The 23,864-nt window shown below is 37.3% G+C and overlaps 1 protein-coding gene across 1 annotated transcript in view; it reads right to left on the reverse strand.

Annotated features, from left to right (window-relative positions):
- Window positions 1-3,597: 3,597 nt before the first annotated feature.
- Window positions 3,598-23,864, reverse strand: part of AGMO (alkylglycerol monooxygenase) — a 345,430-nt gene continuing 325,163 nt past the window's right edge. Inside the window, 2 exon segments of the mRNA XM_047695592.1 lie at window positions 3,598-3,758; window positions 4,528-4,618. Of these exon segments, the coding sequence (XP_047551548.1) occupies window positions 3,613-3,758; window positions 4,528-4,618 (237 nt within the window). The 3' untranslated portion in view covers window positions 3,598-3,612.

Below are 23,864 nucleotides of genomic sequence, written 5' to 3' on the forward strand. Positions count from 1 at the left end.
CTATCATAATCATTGTAGGGGTGTATAACTCATTATTACAGTCACTTCCTACAGAGTTTCACATCCATGAAAAATAATCCATAGAAAACAGCATTACAAAATCAATAAAAAGGAAAACTAAGAAACACATCTCTTAGATGAAGCATCTCAAACAAAATATCATCTAACAGAGGAAAGGCAAGGTCCTTTAATTACAGTTAGAAAAGAATGTTGAATTATTATCTTATTACCTGAAAAATCCAGACAAATGCCTTAATCTCATCTGTTTCCCTAGAAGCAGGTTATCCCTCTTCTACCAGTTTCTCCCATTGTTTCGGATAAAACTTGTGTTTCTTTCCAAAGTGTTTTTCCACAGGAAATTAAAGTCCATACTTTTCCAATAGGCTATAGCACAAGTCTCTACTTTGGTGGGCAAGTGATAAAACATCTTAAATTAACAGGTAGTTTGAGGCACATGTGGCCAAAACCGGAGTCGAAGACTTTCCAAACGTTGACAAAGCGCACTTCGTGGAGGGCATGGAACATCCCAAAACATCCATAGAGCTCAAGAAAAAGTAATTAAAACCAACCCTGCAAGCTATAAAGCTGGGAAGGGACTTTTGAGAGGCAGAGTTCGAGGAAAGAGAGACACATGCAAGGAGAAGCAAAGAAAGGCTGAAGAAAAAAGGGTGGAGGAGTTGGGAAAGGTCAGTTCAAACAGCCAAGAGGCACTACTAGAAAGCAAACTACTAAGAATTAGACAGAATCACATACTGTAAATGCATGCAGGACAGAAAAACGAAGGAGCAAGTCACTAAGAGAAAAAGAGGAAGGAAGCCAAATAACTAAAGGGAAATAAGTAAAAGACACCAAGAGATAGAAAAGATCACTTAAAAAACTCTCTGGCATTTATCCCTGTTTTACCATAGCCATTATCTGCCAAAGCTGAAATTACAGTATTCCTCTGTGATTCACCTTAATAGACTCAGCCAGGTGCATTATCTGTAAGCATGCTCACTGAGGAGAAAAAATTAGCCAATCATGGGTCTGGATGGGAATTTAAGGGACAAGAATAACTGAATGCTCTCCAAATGATATTTATGCAGTGGTCCAATCAAAACTGCATAAATTACTGAATTCAATTGCCAGGAAAAGGGGTTACATTTAATACAGCTAGACAGCTGAGCAGCTGCTTTCATGATTTAAATAAAAACAAGCTGAAACCTTTGCTGTCAGCTCAGTGATATATGACTTGTAATGGGATGTTTCCAACCTTCACTTCCATATGGCCGCCTACACTTTAGGTAATGCTCCTTGCCTCTAGTGCAACCAACTTTTCAGAGAACATCTGGGTCCCATTCCTGCTCTGTTAGCTACACACTGCCTCCTATAAACACAAATGATTCATTGGACAACATCCCTTCACTTCAGGATCAAATTAGGGAGTTTCATTGATAATTTTATCATGTTTACAAGGAGAGACATTGTATGTGAACATGGCACGCATTCGATCTGCAGAATTCCTTCACACAGTGTTTATACCACTATAGATAACATATTTCAAATTAAAGGTGAATTTTAGTGGTGGAATTAGAAAAAAAAAGTGAAAGGCTAGTCCGCTACAAGGTGGAATCTTTGTCTTGCTACTGCCTTACTCCTTTATACTAGAAACTTCTCTTCATTGACACGTTCTCTATGCCCTTCCAAAAAATAAAGGTAAAGGAAGATTAAAAAGACAAACAATCCTGCAAACAGTAGCTCATGCACAAGGGAGAAGAATGGTGTACATTTTGCCAATTTCACAAAAAACTTTCACTTATCTCAAGGTCAAATCAAAATTTAAGATAAAGATTTTATTCTACTGTGACAATGTCTTATGGAAAAATGAAAAAAATTTTAAGTAAACTCTACCCCCAACATGGGGCTCAAATTCATGACCCTGAGATTGAGAGTCGCATGCTCAGCTGACCGAGCCGGCCAGGCGCCCTGAAAAATTTAATATACAAAATACTCATGATTTGAACCAAATCATTTTGTGTGTCCTACAAACCAAACCACGGTGCTCATGTCTTCTAACAAGATACTGACTAGCGTAGAGTCCAAAATATGCTAGATGCTGCCCTGGTAGAGAGTTAGAAACGTTCTCTTGATACTCGATATTTTATTGTGCCCCCAGTGACCAACTTGCCATTCCTGACAATAGTTAAATACAAACCACATTTCCCATTGTTCATTCATGAAACCCAAATTCATGTTAAAATTTATACAAGGTACGTTAATTTCACATTTTAAAATGCTATACAATTTGCATACATTTCTCAGAAATGTCTATGTAGAAAAAATGTCTACACATGGGCCCACACAACATTTTAAACCCAATTTTTCAAAATGATTATTTTTCTCATGAAAAGTTGACAAAAAGCAGAAAGAGGAGGGAGCAAAAGAAGGAGCAGTGGCCCTCACAGTAGCTCAGGGGTGGCTGACTGCACGCATTTTGAGAACCCTGGGTCAAGAAAGGAGAAAAAAAAAGCATTAAGAGCTAAAGCAGTGTTTTCCTTTTTCTTGCAAAAAGAGTAAAACAAATGAGGTTTTTGGAGGGGAGAAGGGTGGGTGTTTGGGTGAGCCTGGTGGTGAGTATTAAGGCGGGCACGTATTGCATGGAGCACTGGGTGTGGTGCATAAACAATGAATTTTGGAATGCTGAAAAAAAAGATAAATTAAAAAAAAAGAGTACAAACGTTCTTACATGTTTCCTCTTACAGTGATGAGCTTATTGGCACTCTGCAAAATTAAAGGTCCATAAAGTTCACAATAAAGATAACCGGGGAGGTGAGGGTCCAGCTGCTGCTTAGAAACTCATGTGCTATTTTCCAGGCCCGACCTGGCAGCCCTCACAGCAGGCTTGCTGAGGTTTGAAGGGAGCTGCAGTGATCAGCAGGGATCAGCATTTTCACAAAGGGACCTGCTCTTTCACATCCTGAAGCGCTTAGCCCAGGCAGCTTCATTTCTGTCACTTTCACTGAGGCCTTGGGCAGAGGGCTTCTTCCGGCGCCCCTGCGGAGACCTCCTCAAGGGAAAAAGTAAGGGAAACTCTGAGGACTCTACTCTCGGTCCAAAGTATTTTTCCACTCCCGAAGCCCTTCTGTCTTGCTCTTTCCCCAACTCAGGGCCCATAAAACTGCTGGAGCATTTTATGTGGGGCTCCCTTGGCAGTGAGAAGTGGCTTCCACATCTGTGCTTATCTACCTGACCCTCCACCTGTGTGAGAAAAATGGAAGAGGGAGAGCTGGTGCTCTCTCTGGTTTCAGACTCCTGCCTACAGCAAGCGGTAGGAGAGGCCTCATCGTTTCCGGTTTGCAGCTTTATTCAGTGACTCTGACACCTAGCAGCTCAGATTGCTGTCACCCAGCTCAGCTGAGCCCTGGACAATAATATTGAGCAAAATTCACTCATTTACAACTTAAAGTATCATAAGAAGAGGACTTTCAGAGCATCACAAGATATAAAGTATTTCCCCTTTAATTTCTCATAAATTCCTGTATACATATCTGTTTGACGGTTGTAGCAGGGCAGACAGAGGTTACAGAAGGACAGGAGTATGATTATTGTCACACTGGGAGGCTTGCACAACTTTTAATGCCTCTTGTATCCTTTTTGTTTCACAATCAAAATCTGTAAATAAGAGAGTTTGATGGATGCTGCTTCTATATTTCTCTCTCGCTGCTGCAGCAATGTAAGCCAGGGTATACTCTTCTGGTCCGCAACGTTTCCCACCCGATCTGAAGGCAAAGATCAAACTGTCGTTTCTCATATCACAAACTTCCTTTGAAGTTACATTTTGTATTTAACATAATGCAAAATCAGCATTAGAGTTTAGGATGTGTTTGTTCTAAGGTAAAAATGTGTTAAACATCATGTGATTTAAGACAGTCTATATCCCTGTTTATGGAACAGCTCTGCATAAGGAATGACCCTACTCAGTGACGGGCATACTCCACGTTGCAATGCAAAACCTAGTGGAGTCAGTCGTGGATTAGGAACTTGGTTCTTCCAGGCCTTACTGAAGTATCTGTGGGGATAATGTTACTGGCCTTGCAGGGTTCTACGAGAATGAAATGAAATAATGTGATCTTCAACACCTATTTTTGTCTCTTTCTTCTGCACCTCTTTTCACATGTAAATGGTTTAAAAGCTGCTCAACTTTGTGGTCCAGACACAGCATGGTGTCATGGCCAAAGTAACACCATGACAATCCAAAATAATGGAAAGGTAATTCACATATTTATTGCAGACCTTACAAAAATGCCAAAGGGGGGAGTTACGCACTGAAAATATAAAGCTCTTAAAATCCTTTTCACCATTTCCTTCCCAAGTCATATTTGTCATGGAAGTATATCTGTTCTCAATCTCTCTCACAAAAATCTCCACAGCGATTTTTTTTTTTAACTTCTCATCCACCCTCCTGCTGAATGTTTTCTTCTCTTCTCCTCAGCTTTCAGATCTCTTCAGTGAAAAGCATTCTACCCTCTCCATTACTCATTTGCTCACTCAGTTCAAGAACTTTCCAAGATTCAGGCTGATAATGCCAACTGCTCATCACCAGGCAGGGGAGGCAGAGACACCGAGTGTCTGAATGTATTTGGAGAATAGATTTGTGAAGCTAAATGGCTTGCACAAGATCACAGGCTTTGTAAATGAAAGATTTAACATCCGTTCTTTTCTCCTCCTCCCTTCACTCTGTCTGTCCCCACTGACCCATCCCAGTGCTCTCTTTTAAGAAGCCATACAGCCTTAATCACACATCAACATGTCAGAATACATGAGGCATAAAAATGAGTCTTGCACCACTGCTCACTTGATAGACAAGAGGATTGTGGAAGAGCTGGGAGTGATCAGTTAATGAACATCAAAGTATCTGATTGAGAAAAGAGCTCTGCGTTTTTAACTATGTTACGATTTGAAGAATGTGTGCTACATAGCAACGGAAAAAAACCTGCCAATGAGTAGAATCTGGATCAAAGGAAGTTTTATCTAACAAAATTACCCCAATTACAGTTCTACACTCCAGTACTTTTTAAAAACACAGTAATTATACTGATATTTAACTTTAAATGTACATACCACACACACACACACACACACACACACACACACACACAATCTCACAAAAATTCCATCTGGTTTGGTAGGTAGGTAGTGTTTGCAGTAGTGACTAAACCCAGGGTAGAAGAAGGAGAAGGAAGAACAGGGAAGTGCTAAAAAGAAAACAGAAGAAGGCATTTTTTAAAAAAGATTTTATTTATTTATTTGACAGAAATCACAAGTAGGTAGAGAGGCAGGCAGAGAGAGAGAGGGGGAAGCAGGCTCCTCGCTGAGCAGAGAGCCTGATGCAGGGCTCGATTCCAGGACCCTGGATCATGACCTGAGCTGAAGGCAGAGGCTTAACCAACTGAACCATCCAGGCACCCAGAAGAAGGCATTTTAAAGAGTAAAGAGTGTTCCTGAAATAGTGAATCATGGCACAGATGTAATTCTGCATCACGATTCCTATCATAAAGTTGGACCACTGTTCTAAAGAAACCGTAACTTATTACTTTTGATTCATATCAACTCAAAAAGAAAAAAAAAAAAGAACAACTCTAAGAGAAAAACTGAGGACATCAGGAGAAGATAAAAGGAAAAGAATGGTCTCCAAATCTATAGACTTTTACACAAATATATTACTTTTAAGCTTTGGACTACTGTGAAGAAGCTTGATGAAAAGCATGGTAAAATGAATCCATGCAAAGCGCCAGCCACAGCTTGGTACTGCACACCCTTATCTGGCTGGATGTAAGAAAACACTCTTCCTGGAATCACGACATGTGTTAGCGAGGGTCAGGCAAGAAAACAGCCCACCCCAGGGAGCTGGAGGGAGATTTCTGAGCATGAAGTGGTTATAAAAGATATGGCAGAGAATAGAGGTTACCAGAAGCTGGGGAAGGGGGATTAAGAAGTTATTTTATTTTATTTTATTTTTTAAGAGAGAGTGTGCGAGAGCAGCAGCAGGGGAGGGGGCAGGCAGAGGGAGAGGGGGAGAGAGAATCTTAAACAGGCTCCGTGACCAACCCAATGCAGGGCTCCATCTCATAACCCTGAGACCACAATCTGGGCCGAAATCAAAAGTTAGACCTTCAGCAACTGAGCCACCAACGTGCCCCAGGAGTTACTGCTTAATAGTTACAGAGTTCTTGTTTGGGGTAATGGAAAAGTTTTGGAACTAGATAGCAGTGACACTTACAAAACACTGAATACATCTGACCACTGAGTTCTACACTTGCAATGCTGACTTAATACACACTGAACTGTACACTGAGAAATGGTCAAATTGGTCAACTTCAGATTGTGTATATTTCACTGCAATTAAAAATAAAAGCAGTAACAAAGCAGCTGATACCAAACTGAACCAAACCAAAACACAAAAACAAAACTGACAGCAGATCATAAAAACCAGAAGGAGATAGTGCACAATTGAGAGATTAACAACAGTAACAGATCAGCCATATCCAAAAGCCTTTGCTTTTGGAGAATCCAAAAGGGAGGAATTCTCCTTTGCTGGAGAATCCAAGGGAGGGAAAGCGGAATTCCCAGAGTCTGGGAGCCCAGGCTGCAGCGGGATTGGAAGGACAGTGGGACAACAGGAGCGGCAACCATAAGGGAGACACAACGGGGCTGAAAATGCTGCCCTTGAACAGTCAGAGGGGAAAATACGCTGGCTTCTGCCTTCCTCCTCACTATTCAATTTCCTGTTGCTGCCCCAAGTGGCCAGAGGCAGAAGGAAGAAAGAGGTTAAGGAGCCCCGCTCTGCCAGGTGGCAGGGTTTGTTCTCTGTAATTCAGAGCGGAACAAAGAAAAGGCAGGAAGTGGATCTGGGAGAAACAAGCACGCGGCCCACGCACAGCGCGCACCGCTCACAGTGTCGGCGTATCTCGAAGGAGTCTGATCAAAACTATTGCAAGGAGTTGACCAGATGATAAAACATATTAGGTAAAAAAAGATTTCTCAAAATAAATCTTTACCTGAAACTCAACCACTAACGACCACCTCTGGAAAATGATTAAAAACCGTCCTTCCATCCATTTCTTGTTTAGACCACAGGTGAATTTATGTTTATCAAGTAAATTGTAACTTGAATCTTCCTATGGGGGGCTCGTTATTTCCTATCTCACAGGGAATGTCCTCATTTCTTGCCATCTTGGAGTACTGGATTCTGTATGAATATCTCTCTCTCCCAAGGTCAGTGTCATCGTATCTTCATTTTCCCAGCTCAGAAAAAAACCCCAAAATATCCTGACCTTCTAATCTGCTGACGCCTTACTTGGACATTGGTCTTGTCTGTACTCAAACCATTTTCATAATATGCCACCCAAGAAAATAGTTTACAAAAGAGCTCACAGTGAGACACTTTATTCTTTAAAACCCATCCATGCCTTTTTTCACTCACAGCATAAACTCTTCAGTCTTTGGTCTACAGCAAGGGTCAACACAATTTTTGTGGGAGGGAACACACAGTACATATTTTAGATTTCGCAGGCCATATGGTCTCTGTTTCAACCACTCAATCCACCACCCTATGTAAAAACAGTCACAGACAATTTGTAAACAAATGGGAGTGCCTATGTTCTAATAAAACTTTATTTAGGTACATTGAACCTTGAATTTCATAGAATTTCAGATGTCACAAAATCTTTTCTTCTTTGAGCTATTATGCTACTATTTCAGCACATAAAAACTATTTTTGGCTTTCCAGCAGTAAAAACAAAAAACAAACAAAAAAACTGCAGACCACTGGTTAGTTTCCAAATAACACTTTCTAAGATCCAGCCTCACATTCCTTTGTCTTATGTCTCCCCACCTGCCACTCTTACCTATGGTTTAAATGGCTGAGCTACTTACTGTTCCCAGAGCGTATCAGGCGGTTTGCTACAATTTTCTTCTGTCTAGAATGACCTCTTTCTTCTATGAATTCTGCAAATGCCTGCTCAAAGAGACCCTTCTTGAGACTCTCACTGGCCACTACTGCAATCACTGGAGCAGAAATAAGTTGTTTTTTTGTTTTCTTTGGTTTTGGTTTGATTTTCCTAGAGACAAATTAATTACTGTTTTGGAAAACAGATCCTAACGAAGAAAAATAGAGACTGAGATCATTGCCACCGCCAACAGACATGGACCCTTGGGGACCTGTAGATGAAATGCTGAGAAATGACACTGGTGACTTTAAAAACATTAGTTTTCAAAAACAAACTGGTAAACAAGGCAATTCTGTTTTTCAGAATGAAAAACTTGTTCAATTTTTAGGCTAAGTCAGGAGATTATAAAGAAATTCCACACAAAAGATGCCTATTCTTCTCTGCCTTTTGGTATCCTTTAGAAGACGATTCCTATCTTGGAACACTGAAAAAAATAAAGTAAAATTTAAAAAAAAGATGATTTCTAGAAGCATTGTTATTAGTGGATGGGAACCTTGGAGAAAAACTTTGTAACAGTTGCTAAACACTACAAATATTAAATAAAGGAAAATGAGATACTGCTCTCTATGTCATTAGCAAGAGGGACAAGTTTAAGGAATTTAAATCATATGTTGTGAAATGTTCCTGGTATATAACTCTTTAAAGATAGATATAGAAATGATTCCTTGGTTGAAGACAGTTATTCTGGAGATTTTAAAGATAATGTTCTCTCTCGCTATAATTAACAGGATTTCATGTACTAAGATATAATTTTATAAATCTTGTTAAAAATCTATGTTTTTATGGTGTTTCTAAGATGTTACTGTGTTTTCCATAAATTTAGAGATCATGTGTTTACTAACAAGTTAGTCAATGAACAAAAGGAACCAGCTTTTGATTGGTAAGTAGGGCAAAAGAAGAGAAAATTCCTGTCCCGAATTATCCATATCAGATGTTACATATGAAAATGCTGGTACAAGATCTCTGCTTTGACCTAGATATAAGACACATGTATGGAGACAATAATGAGCCCCAAGACTGAAGCATGTAATTCAAAAGTGTAAAGGAGCAGCTACAGATGATATAATTGGCAGGTGCAATGAAGTGAGATGATCAGCTCAGGTATAAGTCAGGAATATATAATTTAAATACCAAAAGATTCAGGGTGCTGCCCTCCTGTTATCTACTGGAAGTTGCTCTAATGAAAAAAAAACATGGAGTCTAATGACTGGTTAGTAGTAGAAAGTTGACCTGAATCTTTTCATAAACCTCAGATTTTCATACCTATTTTATCACCAAAATGTACTTTAAAAATCCCTAAATACTACCGTTACATGAAAACAAAACTGAAGGACATGATAAATGTAAACATCACCTAAAACCTAAACAACTAAACAACAGCCATTTAAGAAATAGAAAATATATTACCCCCCCAAGTATAAAAAGTGAAGTGACCCTTATGATTGAGGCAAAGAAAGAGTCTGAATGCTTCTCTTCCATAAACATTGTGTAATCAACCTCAAATTTGCCTTGTAACTTTTGGAACTCCCTGAAAGATTATCTTGCTATGAAGCTCTGTGTCTGCACATATTCTTACCAGACAATGGAGAGAGAACAAGGGGAAGCAGCTTCCAGAAGCAGCAGCTGAGATCCAGAACATGTGAGTGGAGAAACTGTCTACCAATGTTGTGTGCTCTTTCTAATTTGGAAGGTCAGGCTTATGTCAGAGTTTTCAAAGACAATTTCATCAGAAAAAATGAAAGCATCATCAAGGAAGAAAAGAAGCTCACGAAGCTTCCTTCTCCCTCTACAGTCCCTGTGTCTGCTTCATTTGTGAGAAGAAGGAACAGGTCACCTTGGTATTTAACATCTTGTCTACACTTCTGTGACAATGTCTATACAGTATATTTGGTTTAGCTCTTTTTTCTTGCATGGAGAATAATTTACACTTGAATACTGAGCTCACAAATCTACAGAATTTAAAGTCTGTTTTAGGAGGCGGGATATGAGAAGGTAAGGAAACTAAAGGAAATGTTACCGTAAAAATAAGTTAGGATGAACATTCCTCCTACAGGTGTTAACATTTGTCCTTTAAGTAACAGTTATATACATATATCCTGACCAAGATGGCTTTAAGTTTCCCTCATCTGACTAAACTTCCGAGTCTTTCTTGTGACCATAGGCCTCTGACTTGTCTTTTCTTAGAATATTTACTTTAGGAAACTTGCAATTTTGAATTATTTCTCTGCCCTTTGAAATGTAAGTTGTTTGGCCTTTTATCAGTTTTAAAACCCAGAAATGTCTTTCCTGGGGAACTGGGAGTCATTCCTTGAAATACAATCATCAAGACAAATAGGACCCTATCTCCCAGCCTCTGTGGGAAGGTAGAAGCCTAACTTCAAAAAATGTCAATTATCAAACACAGATGTCCTAATCACACTGACCAACCTCCCTACTAACATCCTCAGCTACTCTTTCATTAGCTCACTCCAGCATTTAAACATCCTCCCACCTTTTGTTTCAGTTCAGTTTCTCTCCTTCTTGCAGTAGCCTTGACCTCTATTGCAATATTCTTAAATAAAGTCTTCCCTGCCACCTTTAACAAGTATCTAAAGTAGTTTTTCTTTTATAATGCACACACACGTGTGCATACACATATACATTTTAAAATACTTAAATATTTAATACATGAATAATATTAAAATTAGTATTAGGCTAACTTAAATCATGTAAAATATTAATAGTAATTTCATAATACATAACTGCATTGCTACATGCCAGGTACTGCTTAAATTTGTTTGCATATGTAAATGCACTACCAATCCACAGGATGACTTATGAAGCAGATATTATTATTCCCTGTTTCACAGATGAGGAAATTGAGGCCAAGAGAGGTTAAATAACTTGCCCTCAGGTCACACAGATAGTGGATAACAGTGCTGAGATTTGGACTCAGGGAGTCTGGTTCTAGTTCTCTGCCCTTAATATTGCTGTAGGCAAACTCCCCAAATGTCACCAACATAACTTGTTGATGTGACAAAGCTGAGTTTGTTGATTACTGCCTTAGGGGATATCATCACTTTGAGAGCTTCAGCAGTGTCTCTGAGGAGAGAATCAAAGGTCAGAATTTATTGAAAATTCAAAGTTTAGTTTAAGGCAGATCTCACAAAGCAGTAGCTTAAATAGGATTGGGTAAAGATCCAGATACAACAGTGTAGGATTGATGGCAACAACAAACTGAAGATATTTGAGACTCAAGGTTTAATTAATTTAGGGCACAAACTGTCTTGTTGATGCATTCTGTTGAAGATGGATCAATCTAGACGTGTAGGAAATGTCAAGCGATTTGCCAAGGTAAAGTCATTCTAAAGAAAAGAATAGTCTTCTTTTAAAAAGAATGGTAATGGCATTTGAAACAGTATGGAATTGGCATAAAAACAGACACAAAAATCAGTGGAACAGAATAGAGAGCCCAGAAATTAACCTACATATACATGGTCAATTAATTTATGATGAAGGAGCCAGGAATATACAGAGGGGAAAGGACATTCTCTTCAATAAATGCAACTGGGGAAAATCTATACAGACACATGCAAAAGAATGATACTGGACCACTATCTTACACCATATATTAAATCGTGGTGCCTGGGTGGCCCAGTCAAATTGTCAAATTGTCAAATCAATTTGACAATTGATTTCAGCTCAGATCATGATCTCAGGGTCATGAGACTGAGCCCTGCATCATAGTCCATGCTGTGCCTGGAGTCCAATTAGGAGTTTCTCTCTCTCTGTCCTTTTGCCCACCCCCCTCCCCCAACTTGTGCCTTCTCTCTCTCTCTCTCTCTCAAAAAACAAAAACAAAAACAAAAACAAAAACAAAAAACAAAACAAAAAAAACCCCAGTAACTTAAAATTAAAAATGGATTAAAGACTTGAATGTAATTTTTGAAATTATAAAATTCCCAGAAGAAAACATAGGTGGTAAGTCTCTTGACATGGGTTTTGGTGATGATTTTTTGAATCTGACACCAAAGCAAAGGCAACAAAAGCAAAAGTAAATAAAAAGAACATCATACTAAAAAGCTCTTTACAGCAAAGGAAATGATCAACAAAATGACAAGACAACCTACTGAATAGGAGAAGACATTTGCAAATCATATATATGATAAGGAGCTAATATTCAAAATATATAAAGAACTCATACAACTCAATAGCAAAGAAACAACCTGATTAAAAATTGGTGGAATATTTGAATAGATATTTTTCCAAAGATGACATAGAGACAGCCAACAAGTACATGAAAAAATGCTTGACATCAGTATTCATCAGGGAAATGTAAATCAAAACCACAATAAGATATCACCTCATACATGTTAGAATAGATATTATCAAAAAGTTAGAAATAAAAAGTGTTGGCAAGGATGTGGAAAAAAGGGAACCCTCATGCACTGTTCCTGGGAATGTAAACTGGTTCAGCCACTGTGGAAGACAGTACAAAGCTTTCTCAAAAAATCAAAAATAGTATGACCATATGATGCAGAAATTTCACTTCTGAATATTTACTTAAAGAAAATAAAAACACTAACTGGAAAAGGTACATGCACCCCCACATTCATTGCCGAATTATTTATAATAGTCAAGATATAGAAGCAACCTGCATGAAGGGATAAACAATTAGGACAACCCAAATGACCATGGATGGATGAATGAATGAAGAAACACATACACAAAATGGCCTGTTATTTAGCCATTAAAAGAATGAAATTTTGTCATTTACAACAACACAGATAAACCTCAAGGGCATTAGACTAAGTAAAATAAATCAGCCAGAGAAGGAAAAATGCCAAATACCCTATAATCCCTCTTTTATGTGGAATCTAAAACAAACAAACAAAAAAACAAACACCCAACTTGTAGATTGGTGGTTGTCAGAGACAGGGGGTGGAGGTAGGAGAAATGAGTGAAGGGGAGATATATATATATATAAATCACACCCCTATGTAGTAATTCCTTTTTCCCAAGTAACAAGCAGATGCGGTACAACTGGAAAAACCTAAACTGATAAGGTAGAGTGGGTCTTCCCATGAAATGGTATGCATAATTTCCTTTTCTTCTTTGTTTCTATATATAAAGGGAAAAAATTAAATTGGGGAGACTTCATATACTTTAGGATAAAAATTCTTTCTGCTTTTAATCTGAGAATTTAAAGAACATTTCAAGCTAAGTTATTAGAAGGATGATAAAGACATTATATTTTTGTTTAGGCCAATGTGGAGGTATATTAAAAGTAAATACTGGCTGAGGAGATTCTGCAATTCATTTCAAAGTATCTTCCTTTTTATTTTAGTCTTTAAAAATGCATACCTGTGTTTGGGGGGTAGGGAAGGAAAAAATGAAACAAGATGGGATTGGGAGGGAGACAAACCATAAGAGACTCTTAATCTCACAAAACAAATTGAGGGTTGCTGGGGGAGGGGGGTTGGGAGAGGGTGGTTGGATTATGGACATTGGGGAGGGTCTGTGCTATGGTGAGTGCTGTGAAGTGTGTAAACCTGACAATTCACAGACTTGTACCCCTGTGGCAAATAATACATTATATCTTAATTTAAAAAAGTTAAAAAATGCATACCTGTAATTCACATTTATTGTATAGCAACTAAACCAAAAAGAGAAGGAATAAAAAACCAAAATACCATCCCATGGAAGGGAAGTAATTGTTAATGTATAGGTTTATACAGAAGAAGGAGAAAGAGGACAAGGAGGAGGAAGGGGAGGAGGAAGAGCAGGAGGAGGAGGGGGCAGGAGAGGAGTAGGAAGAGCAAGGAGAAGAAGAAGAAGGAGGAGGAGGAGGAGGAGGAGGAGGAGGAAAAGGAAGAAGAAGAAGGGGAAGAAGAGGAAGAAGAAGGTGGTGGTGGAGGAGGAGGAGCAGGAAGAGAGCAGAGAAGGAGGAGGAGGAGGAGGAGGGGGAGGAAAAGGAAGACAAAGAGGGGGAGGAAGGAGAAGAAGAAGGAGAGGAAGAAAAAGGTGGCAGCAATGGAATCGTAAAGTCGTGTGAATGTACATAGTATACTGTATGGAGTCTGGGCAATTTGGTCCTCGCTGTTCAAGATGGGTGTGGTTTTTCAGGTTCTCTACATCTTTTATTTTTTTATTTTTATTTTTTTTAATTTATTTGACAGAGAGAGATCACAGTAGACAGAGAGGCAGGCAGAGAGAGAGAGAGAGAGGGAAGCAGGCTCCCCGCCGAGCAGAGAGCCCGATGCGGGACTCGATCCCAGGACCCCGAGATCATGACCTGAGCTGAAGGCAGTGGCTTAACCCACTGAGCCACCCAGGCGCCCCTCTCTACATCTTTTAAAATAACACCACAACATTTTGTGTTCTTCTTTGAAAGCACTATCCTGTCAAATGATATTTTTATATGTCGTAGATTAACATTTTAATGATTTTTAAGGCACCGTTTATGATAATAAAGCAATCAGGATGATCTGTAAATTAATCAGGGTGTTTTATAAATAATTTAATTTGCTACCATTTAATTCTATGTAGCTGTTTCTACAAATTAACATATTCTGAACACCTTGTTGAGCTGAATAAAACTGTTTAATGAACATCACTGGTTTTTAGCCTTAAAAGCAAACCTTAGAGTATTATCTAGGACATAAAAGACAGGTTGGTTTTCATATGTATAATTCCTCATCCATGCATTTTGAAACTAACATTTTCCCTTGCAAGTATCTTGTTTTATTTTCCTTTTGTTTTTGTTGTTTCAAGCAATAACTGTTCCTGCCAATAGAATCTTCTAAATATGTTTTTTCTTAACAGATGATCAAACTACCTGGAAGGGATAATATAATGAAAGAAACAGCTACTTATAAAATATATGCTAAATGTCAGGTATGCCAGGGCTCTTTGTAATAGGATTTCCATATTTAGCAAATAAAAATACAGGACACTCATTAAATTTGAATTTCAGAGAAACAATATGTTTTCAGAATAATTAGTTCCATGTAATTCTGGCAATAATTATACTAAAAATTGTTATTTTTCTAAAATTTAAATTTAATTGAACATTTATAATTTATCTGACAACTCTCCTTAGTAGCTAGTTTTCCTCTGACAAAAGGTGAGAGAGGTAAAAGCTAGTTAGGATATGTTCTTCTAATTTTTTAACAATTTACCTTATATGATTGTTTCCTTTGACTTAGGCTGTCATTTTGGTTTAGGTTCAGAGATGAAGGCAGACCCACAATGTCTTTTTATCTTGTACTTAGGTACAACTTAGCATTCTTTAAGCATTTATTCGTTCATTAGCATTCATTAACCAAGCATTCTTTTTTTTTTTAAAGATTTTATTTATTTATTTGACAGAGAGAAATCACAAGTAAGCAGAGAGGCAGGCAGAGAGAGAGGAGGAAGCAGGCTCCCTGCTGAGCAGAAAGCCCGATTCGGGGCTCGAACCCAGGACCTGGGATCATGACCTGAGCCGAAGGCAGCGGCCCAACCCACTGAGCCACCCAGGCGCCCCAATTAACCAAGCATTCAAAAGCTAAAATCAACCTGAAAGGAATGTTAATACAAAGTAAATCCTATCTTCTGATAACTTTAAACATTACTATCTCCCATATCCCATATTTATAATAAATATAGATGCCATCTGGTTAAAGTATATTCAGGAAAATTTTCAGAGTTCTATGACATTATTAAAGGAAAAAGAATAAACAAAGAAACACCAATAACCACTGAACATTTGCAATATATTCGGAACCTTACTAGAAGCTTTAAAACATTTTTTTCCTCTTAAATTTAAGTCTCACAACGACAATGTGATTTTTTTTTTTCCCAAAATGGGAAAACAAGTTCAGTGGAGTTCATTAATTTCCTTAGATAGCATGTTGAGTAAATTGTGAAGGCAGAATTCTAACTCTATCTTTTTTTGTTTTTTTTCCATCATACTAGCTGGATCTAGATTCCAATCATCTTAAATTAACTGTGATAAATGGCGCCAAAAGAATCATCTATCCAAGGGAACATCAACCAGCTCCCATCAGAAAATACGAACTCCCAGAGATAGAGCATGCTCACTCTGGTAGGACTGGTCTTGGTGCCAAGCCACCAGATTAATGTGCAGCAACCAAATAAACATTAGGGAAGTCATAAAGTGAACAGTGTTTAGGTAATGATGACTTCCGTGGAAAAAGTAAGATTATCATCCATTGACTTTTCTGTGCCCTTCCCCTTCCCCTAAAAAAAAAAAAAAAAAAAAAAAAAAAAAGACAACTGATATGATAGGTCAAAGATGGAGACATGAGAGATGGAGTTTCAGAATTTTTTTCTCATCTGTTCAATGTCAGTTTCCTCAAAAAATCATCAGAAAAATTTGTTGATCAAGCAAAACCAAGTTCAGCAGTTGGACTTCAGGGAAGGGTAGCACTAAAAGAAGCAGAAGAATCTTAGCAGTATCAAGAAAAGGAAAATCAGAGAATATTTAGAGGGTCCTTGGCCTGGAGAAAATAATTTTAAAGTGAAGTCTATGAAGATAGAGAACAATTGAGAATCAGGGAAAGTTCATGCAAGATAATGGTTTGGGACTAATGACAGCGCTTTTGGATTGTGAGACTTGAACAAGTGTTAGTCTCTCTCTCTCTCTTTTTTTTTTTTTAATTTTAAATTAACATATAATGTATTATTAGCCCCAGAGGTACAGGTTTGTGAATCGCCAGGTTTATACACTTCACAGCACTCACCATAGCACATACCCTTCCCAATGTCCATAACCCAACCACCCTCTCCCTAAACCCCCTCCCTGGCAACCCTCAGTTTGTTTTGTGAGATTGAGTCTCTTATGGTTTGTCTCCCTCCCAATCCCATCTTGTTTCATTTTTTCCTTCCCTACCCCCTGATCCCCCGACATTGCCTCTCAAATTCCTCATATCAGGGAGATCATATGATAATTGTCTCTCTGATGGACTTATTTCGCTCAGCATAATACCCTCTAGTTCCATCCACATCATCGCAAATGGCAAAATTTCATTTCTTTGATGGCTGCATAGTATTCCACTGTGTGTGTGTGTGTGTGTGTGTGTGTGTGTGTGTGTGTGTGTGTATCACATCTTCTTTATCCATTCATCTGTTGATGGACATCTAGGTTCTTTCCGTAGTTTGGCTATTGTGGACGTTGCTGCTATAAACATTCAGGTGCACCTGCCCCTTCGGATCACTACATTTGTATTAGGGTAAATACCCAGTAGGGCGATTGCTGGGTCATAGGGTAATTCTATTTTCTATTTATGTAATTACTGCCTTCACAAGTGCAGAATAAAAAAACTTCCAGGGAAAATACATGATAAGCCAAATACATATGATATAAGATATATATATGAAATAATGAGCAGAAACTACATCACTTGACAAGCATATTCTCTTAGCTATATTTTTTAAAGAATTATTTCACCTACTGAATATAGAAATAAGGTAAATGACAGTAAGTGTAGATAATAGATCCTACTACAATATTTTATCATTCACTAATCTAAAATGGAAGAAAAATTTTAAATCCAGAAACAAGCTTTGTTGTTTGGGAAGATAGTATTTGGGAGAGAACGTAGGAGCAGCTGAAAAGAATTTCTTGTATTACTCTAAAAGCCCACTCTGTCACATAATATTTATAATTTTCCATACTTAAAAACAAAAGTTTACATGAAAAAAACCTCTTTAGTCTTAATATGTAGAGAATGGTCTGATCTCAAGGGTTTGTTTTCGCAATCCTACTCACTAGATCTAAATCATCAGGAAAGTAATCTTCAAATTATCTCTAAGTAAAGTATCCTTTTAGAGTTGGGTGGTAAACATTTATCAATGTTTCTTTGTTCTCCTAAGCAGCTACAGCATGATTATTCTCTAGACTACCCTATCATTATGATAACATCTGGAGACCCAGAAGTGCATCTGGTTAAAATAGATGGACCCTGGCTACACAGAAACTCTATGAGCTATATTTTTCCCAAGAAGATAAGGCAAAAAGTTAAATCAATCCAGATCTATCTATTTTATTCTCTGTTTGGGACTTGGAAGAATCTCTGTTTTTCTAGGGTTGGCCCATCCATGACAGACAGCTATGGAGAGTGTAAACAGCTTTTGACACTAGGCGGAGAAGATTTTGCAGTGATTGTGGCTGGAAAGTTTCAAAGAGAGAAGCTACACAGTTATCAAAACATATGTCAATTAAGCTTTAAATTGGATTTTAAATATTTTAAGTGGTAATATTTAAAAAAACCCCACTGAATTGTTTAGTCATATGTGGAAATTTAAGCAGTCATCAAAACCCAGAAAAACACCAACTTCAAGAATGCACAATTTGTATATATTTTCCAAAGCATGTATAATTTCAAGGTTACAACAGGCAAAAATGCCTATTCCCCCAAACTACTCATCCAGTTTTGTCTTTCATTACTCTTTTCATTTACAGACCAGTCAAATGCTGATACTTTCTAATCATTCCCTAAACTCCCACTTTCTGACATCTGGGATTTTGATATTCTTTCTCTGTATCTATAAGTTGCTCTTTCCCAGCATCACTGTATTTTAGGTCATAAATCAAACAAAAACTTGTCCTTGGAACATCCCTCAACTCTTCTTAGCTAAAAGTGATTTTCCTCTTTTCTCGCATCTTAAAGTATTTTGCTCACCATTCCTAGAAAGCCTTGTATAAGCAAAAAAGTTGTGTATATAGTAATTTAAAGAAAGGAGAAAACACATACACATACTAACGTCTGCATAAAGGAATAATGAATAGGATATACAAGAAACACAAAAAGTGAGAAGGAATCAAGGTTTTCAATGTGTACTTTTGTCCATCAGTTTGATTTTTTGGACCAAGTGATTATCTGTTTAAAGATGTATTCAAATATAAAAAGTGTATTCAAGTAGAAAAAAAGATCATCTCCCATCACTGTTTATGAACATCCTTTCCCCCTATTTTTTGGTATGTTCTTCTAGAATAGTGACTATAGATTGTTCTTCTGTTTTATCCCCCACCTGATCTTGTATGCATGGGGCACTGCTTAAACTCCTTCCCCCCAACTTGCTCCATTAGGATATATTATGAAACAAAAAATAATAAAAATTAACACAAAGAAGGAAAATCTTCCCATTTGGTAGAAGTAATAGCTGACACCAGTAATATGTTGATGCAGGACCAGAGCTTCTTTCTCATTTTAGTCAAAGCTAATATATTATTTACTAATTTTGAAGAGATGAAAATAGAACTAATTCTAATTGATTTATTATCTTGAAAATACCATGTATATCATCATTAGACTATTTAAAAAGGCATCTTAGAGTCTAGAAAATGAAAAATAGAGGTTAGTCTGTGGATTATAAGGACAGCAATGTCAAAGACAAGTGATCGGAGAATCCAGATCACATGGAAGATCTACCTCTATAGAAGACCAGGTTATTGTATTATTACATGACACATTCCATTACAAATCCTTCATTTCCTTTTACTTTATTACTGCAAAAGATGTCCTCCCTCACAACTAGTCTTCTGCTCCACCAGATTCTCAGTGTCACCACTACCCACCTTTTCAAAAAATTTTTTTTTTCTCTGAGGCTTGAGACTTAAGAATATACCTCTCTTTCCCCTTTGACCTGGAGAGAGACTAAATACAGTCGAAATTAAGGCCTGGGTGAAACAAATTGACTGAGAAGGAGTCTTAGATTTGCAGCCTTCTAAATAAGACTTAGATTCCTAATTAGCTCAACAGGGAACAAAATAGCATTTCAGTCTTCCTTTCCTCTTCTGATCCTCCCCCAACTTGGCAAGACAATGTACAACCCATGAGGCTCAGTAAAAATAAATCACCATCATAGAGGTGTAGTGCACCATAAATATTCCAAACCTAGAATCACAAACCTACAAGTTGGAAGGGTTTCATATACATGTCCTGAGTGCCCAGAGTTATGGATCATTTTCTCTACTAAAAAGGAGGAAAATGCCACAATGATGACTCATGGCAATTTAACCAACTCTATTTTTAGTTAATTAAGAATATTATTTAACTGCTCACTACAAGTCTAATTTTCCAATCCAGAAATAACATAAATGCTTATGTTTTCTCCCTAGGATTTGTCCAGAAACCAGAGCTCAAAGGAATGATGGAGGAAGAGAAGGGAATCCCCAAAGCATTAAATAATAGGTCTGCATCTTATAGATCATCATCCCCAGACAATCAGACACTGCATAAATGTTTCCATTGTTCATTTCCTTAATTGCAGATACAATGAAACTGTCCAGTATGATTAAGAGATGTCTTACCATAGAAAATAGAGCCATTTCCCTAGAACACATCACAAAGTATTTTTTTAAAAGCTGATTAAATGGCTCATCTGCTTCATCACAAATCCTTACCAAAGATAAAGAAATCATGCCATAATTCAAACTACATTTTTTTAGGGATTAAGTTTTATGCCAAAATGATTACATATTCTAGCAATAGCTCTCGAAGGATGCTGGTTTTATAAAATAACTTCCAGTGGTTAAAATAGATAAGCATTTCCAAACTAAATATCCTAGATTTGGTACTCAGTAGAAATTTAACTACCGAATAGATTTGTTTCTGTGGCAGTAAATGCCACCTGCTGTTAATTAAAACAGCCCCTAAAATATATTGAGTTCGCAGGGGGGGAGACAAATGATAATGGAATCTTGTTTCTTATATTCCTTGATAGGTTTTTTTAAAATGTCAGTTAATAGATGATGATTTGAAGTTTGTTCACTCTGCACAAGTTATGTTGCATTCCTCTCTAACAAAAGATAAAAGCTACCAAATAAAACTTTCTCAAATTCTTGTAGCCTCCCCACTCCACCAACAACACGCATATTTTATATGTATTTTATATTTTTACTGTCATATCTCTACTTCTCATGGTAAGGGGATATCCAGGTGATAGGTCCTCTGGTAGATTGGGTCTACCTTTTTAAACAGATTAAGGCTCTCTAAACTTTCCCTTTTGTCCACCTTCTAGCTAACATCTTTTAAAAACATGTATTCTATAGTCATTGTCCTACTTTCTGGCTTCACATTTCTGCCTCAACACCAAATAGGATATTTTCCCACCACTCCTCTCAACCTCTCCTGGACGTGTCCCCAGTGTCCCCTGGTTGTTTTGCAGTCCTTATATTACATGACTGCTACAATCACCTTCCTTGAAACTCTACCCCTTTGGTTTCTATGATCCAATCTTCTTGAGCAAATATATACTTTTTAAAAATGGCAATTTCACTGATAATTAAATTGAAGTCATACATTGCTAGTGGAAATAAAACAGTCTTTCCAGAAGGAAATTTAGCCAAGTGTTTTCAAAAGTGTGAAAAAAGGTGTATATTCCTTGTCTTGATGAACTGATACACAAATGCACAAAAGTAGAGAAATAGATAAACTGTAACTTATCTACCCAAATAAATGGCAGCCAGCTCTTTAAAATGATGCAAGTGATTACACGTACCTGCATTCTCAATCTGTTTTCAAGTTGGTAAAACAGATTATAAAACTGCCTGTTAAATATAATCTTACTATTTATAAAATGAATATGTACATAAAAATACAAGTACATAAGGGGCGCCTGGGTGGCTCAGTGGGTTAAAGCCCCTGCCTTCGGCTCGGGTCATGATCCCAGGGTCCTGGGATCAGGCTCCACATTGGGTTCTCTGCTCGGCGGGGAGCCTGCTTCCTGCTCTATCTCTGCCTGCCTCTCTGCCTACTTGTGATCTCTCTCTCTGTGTCAAATAAATAAATAAAAAATCTTAAAAAAATACAAGTACATAAAATACTAGAAGGTTATGGATTCAAGTGTTCACTGCTATTTTATCTGGTTGGTGGAACTACAGGTGATTTTTTAAAAAGTTTCAATTAAAAAAAATTCTATACGAAACAACTATTATTTTTGCCAGGTGAGAATAACAATGAAAATAATTTAAAAAGTGTTGGTATCTGAAAAAATTAAACACAGTAGTGAGTGTTTGATTTGGAAGTTTGAGCTTATTAACTTCAATAAATTTATTGTTATCACTCTCCAGACAGATATTCAAAATAAATGAATAAATTCAAAATAAATGAAGGTTGTTGTTTCATAACGTTCTCTTAGTCTTACTTTGTATATTGAATAGAATTGAAAATAAAAGTTTTAGCATGAAAGCCTTGGAAAATTTCACATTGTGAACAGTAGTCTTGTCTTTAAGAGGTTGTAGAGGAAAGAAATCAATACAGTATGGTTAGGAGAGCTATCAGGCAGGGTAATTAGTATATGTTCTCTGGATTACATTTTTATTTTGCCAAAACCAGTAACTAATATTAATTGAGCAATGTGTGCAAATACTGTTCTAAAGCTCAACATGAATTATCTGTTTGTTCTTTACAACAAAATTATGAGATAGGTGCCATTATTATCCCTATTTTAAAGATGATGAAAGGGAGCCAAGGAAAGATCAATTAACTTACTCAGTCATATAGTCATATAGATAACTGACAGGGTTTTGAACCTAATCTGACTCCAGAGTCTGTGTGCCTAATTACTAGGCTCTGTCCTAATATCCATCATATCTAGAGAGAAAGTACCACTACCAAAAATTCCCCTTTATGACCCAGTTTTAGAAAGCAGAAAATGATCAGTGACATTTATAATGGATAAATAGAATATTATCCTTTTATATGTCCTGTTATTGAAATGGAAAATATTTTTCTTTAAAATTCATTAAAATTTCAAATGTTGAATTTCAGTGCAGAGGCATTATGATAAAATAATGATAGTGCTAAAATTATAATTACATTTTGTTAATTTATATAACTTGGAGATTACATATATCTATATCTATCAATATATATAAAATATAAAAATCCTTTCACAATGTGGATAGCCCCTCTTATTACCATTTACCACCAAAGCCATATTCTATTTATGTGAAAAATACACTGACACACTCACACCCACACAGTTCTACTGCACTTGGGATAAATCACATACACAAATAAAGGAAAGTGGTGTATTCTGGAAAGCAGTAAGAAAATATTTTTCTCAACATGACCAACTGTTTTCACTTTATTACTTTATATGCTATCTGTTAAAAATTCAATTATTCATTATTTCATTCAGTAAAAATCTCTATATACGCCAAACCATACTAGGCACTACTGGTAGGAGGTACAAAACTGAGGTTAGTGGTACAGGCAGAGGCATAACTGACAACTCAAAAGGTGCTTTGATAGAAGAGTACACAGAGTAGGCAGAGGATGAATTCCTATCTTAGCCAGAGAATAGGTTGAGGGGAGAGGGAGTTTGAAGAAAACTTCCTAGAGAAACTGGAGAGTTGAACTCCTAAAAAGAAGGAAGGAATTAGCCAAGCAAAAGAGTAAAAAAGTGTTCCAAACATAAGACATCACATGTATGAATCTAAGATTGGACAGGAGCCCATCTAAGATTGCATCGGGGTCATTAGCTTATGTGAGAACAAAGCTTAAACATGTCATAAAGACACAGTAGGGCCAATGGGTGGCTTGTGAGCTTCTAATTCCAACCTCTAAATGTGGAAATTTTGTAGCTGCTGCTGCTATTGTCAGGAGGAATGAGTGCTGCAAGCAATTGATGATCCTCGGCATGGATCATCAATGAATTTGAGAGTGTGACACATAAGATACATGTTGTCTTATGGCTATTTCTGGGTCACATCACAGGCTGAATCTGGGGGCGGGGTTGCGGATATGATGCTCTGTGGATAGGTAAATGTTATTGCAAGGGTGTTCTGCTATCTTTAGGAGTCTTGAGTATAGTACAGAGGCACTAAAAAACTTTAACCAAGGGGACAGCTTGATAACCTCATTTCTATAACAATAATCACCA

This window comes from Lutra lutra, chromosome 11, assembly GCF_902655055.1.
Source record: "Lutra lutra chromosome 11, mLutLut1.2, whole genome shotgun sequence".
Lineage (NCBI taxonomy): Eukaryota > Metazoa > Chordata > Mammalia > Carnivora > Mustelidae > Lutra > Lutra lutra.